General features: G+C 47.7%; 1 protein-coding gene across 1 annotated transcript in view; it reads right to left on the bottom strand.

Annotated features, from left to right (window-relative positions):
* Window positions 1–535: 535 nt before the first annotated feature.
* Window positions 536–2,403, bottom strand: part of LOC120025046 (protein mono-ADP-ribosyltransferase PARP6) — a 16,603-nt gene continuing 14,735 nt past the window's right edge. Inside the window, exons 17-21 of the mRNA XM_038969484.1 lie at window positions 2,241–2,310; window positions 1,231–1,310; window positions 1,059–1,122; window positions 853–937; window positions 536–638 (exon numbers count right to left, since the gene is read on the bottom strand). Of these exons, the coding sequence (XP_038825412.1) occupies window positions 536–638; window positions 853–937; window positions 1,059–1,122; window positions 1,231–1,310; window positions 2,241–2,310 (402 nt within the window). The remainder of the gene's footprint in view (window positions 639–852; window positions 938–1,058; window positions 1,123–1,230; window positions 1,311–2,240; window positions 2,311–2,403) is intronic.

Raw genomic sequence — 2,403 nt, 5'->3', positions numbered from 1 at the left:
TTCTATATGCATGTAGAGCCATCATTCAACATCCACAGGGGGACGTAATAAACAAAACATGATTCTTTGTTCTTCTTCTAGGTATCCACAATGAGAACTGATGAATATAGATACATAGTCCAAAGGATTCTCACATTTGCAGCTGATAAAAGAGAGTGGATGAGACTTGACAGTGGGCTCAGGAGGAAATGAAACCAGGGGCTGAAAGGGAAGTGAGTGTGTTCGTGCGCTTCAGCTCAGAGTGGGTGTGTGTGTGGCAAACCAGTCCAGCTAAGGTTTCCTTCATTCATCCCTGTGTTCTCCAGCACTATCTAGCCACGGGTGTGGCTCACTGGAGCACAAAGGAGGAACTGTTACACAGGGAGAACAGAAAGCAGTGGAATAAAAAACGAGGAAAGGGAAAGAGACTGTAGATATGAGGCGTAAAGATTATCAACCTCCCTCATCTGGTCTGAGTTTGTGTTTCCCAAATGTCTGTCTGTATTTATATCTTCAGTACAGACCTGTTCCTCCAAGGGCCCCCGGGGAGCCTCCATTAGCTGGAGTAGATCTGGGTGCCGATCACACGCATGATCTCCTTCTGCACCTTGGGCTCCTGGGTGTTGATGTTGGCATCTCCCACCTGACCGTCCTCGTACCTGCAACACAGAGGTGACCGTTCACGTTAGATTAAACAATGTGTCTGTTAGTTCGCTATCTTGCTGTGCATCATGTTTTTATTGTTCATTATTTTGTTACATGGTTGTGGAACGTCTTACTGAAACACAAAAACAACTTTACAGACAACAGACGGAACCAACGTGTCACGTAGATTTCTAGGGGAACGATAGGAGTCAGGACGAGGTTACTCACACGAAGAAGAAGCGCGTGCAGACGTGGTCGGACACAGGACACACCCAGATGTTGCCGTGCTTCTGCAGGTCCTTGGACGTGATCACTGAGTCAGGCAGACAGCGAGACATGGGGTCATCGTTAACAAAACACACCACAACATGACCAAGAACAATGGCTCAAATTGACCAAGCTAGTCTATACATTTCATGTGGTACAGTATTTACCTTCACAAAGGGCAATGCAGTTTAGATTCCGGCTCTGGAGAAACCTTGACTGGATAGGACGGCTCTGTGGAAGCAGTCAATACAGAGCATGATGTAATGCTCGGACACGTATCAACAGGGCAAATGGTTGTAAGTCCTACGTGTATGAGTCTCTCACCATCAGACACTGCACCTGTGGAACGCTATTCATACGGTTGTAACGCTGCACCAGCTCATCTTTGGTGGGCATGCGGTGCTGTCCTTTACCCATCCCTGAACACACACACGGATGTAAACAAACGCAAAGCTGGTCAGAGCTGTACTGGAGCTGAGAACATGTCAACAGCTGAACATACGTTGAGTTCTGTTGATGGAACAACAGGTGAGGATGGCATAGGGTCAGGGTATTGCTCAACCTTCCTTAAAGATGGCTGCTTGCTTACCCAGTTAGACCTGGACACACATGCACACAAAACTAGATGACATCAGATGACAACATGATCACAGCACGGTGTGATATGCAATGCACAGAGCCAGACACATACAGACCAGACCAGCAGTCCCACAGTGGACACACAGGGCAATGTAGCACAGGGACAGCACAGGTAGGTGAACCCAACCCAAAGATGAAGATGGACTGTACCAGAGACAGAGACAAGTCAGCTGAACAAAGAGAGCAGACACAACCAATAGTTTGAAGGACGAGGGGTGAGAGAGACAGAGAAAAAGACAGAGAAAAAGACAGAGAGAGACGGAGAGAGACAAAGACAGAGAGAGAGAGACACACAGAGAGAGAGAGACAGAGACAGAGACTGAGATAGACAGAGACAGAGAGAGAGAGAGACAGAGAGACAGAGAGACAGAGAGACAGAAACAGAGAGACAGAGACAGAGAGAGAAAGACAGAGAGATAGAGTGATAGAGACAGAGAGAGACACAGAGAGAGAGAGAGAGACAGAGACAGAGAGAGAGAGACAGAGAGGCAGAGAGAGACAGAGAGAGAGAGAGAAAGAGAGAGAGAGAGACAGAAACAGAGAGACAGAAACACAGAGAGAAAGATAGAAAAAGAGAGACAGAGACAGAGAGAGAGAGAGAGAGAGAGACAGAGAGACAGAGAGACAGAGAAAGAGAGACAGAGAGATAGAGAGATAGAGTGAGAGAGAGAGAGCAGGCCTTGGCCTGCAGGACAGAGGGTCATTCCTACCTGAGTATCCAAAGGAAATGCTGGAGATGGGGCTGAGATAGATACCCTTTCCATAGGCTGCACCATGCAGCTTGCGTTGAAAAGAGCAAGGGGAAGAATCACTGAGAGCCCACCAGCACCGCACACACTCAAGAGACACAGACACACACACTCAAAGACCCAC

This window comes from Salvelinus namaycush, chromosome 30 (genome assembly GCF_016432855.1).
Source record: "Salvelinus namaycush isolate Seneca chromosome 30, SaNama_1.0, whole genome shotgun sequence".
In the NCBI taxonomy this organism is placed as follows: domain Eukaryota; kingdom Metazoa; phylum Chordata; class Actinopteri; order Salmoniformes; family Salmonidae; genus Salvelinus; species Salvelinus namaycush.
This window is presented reverse-complemented; position numbering and strand designations above follow the sequence as displayed.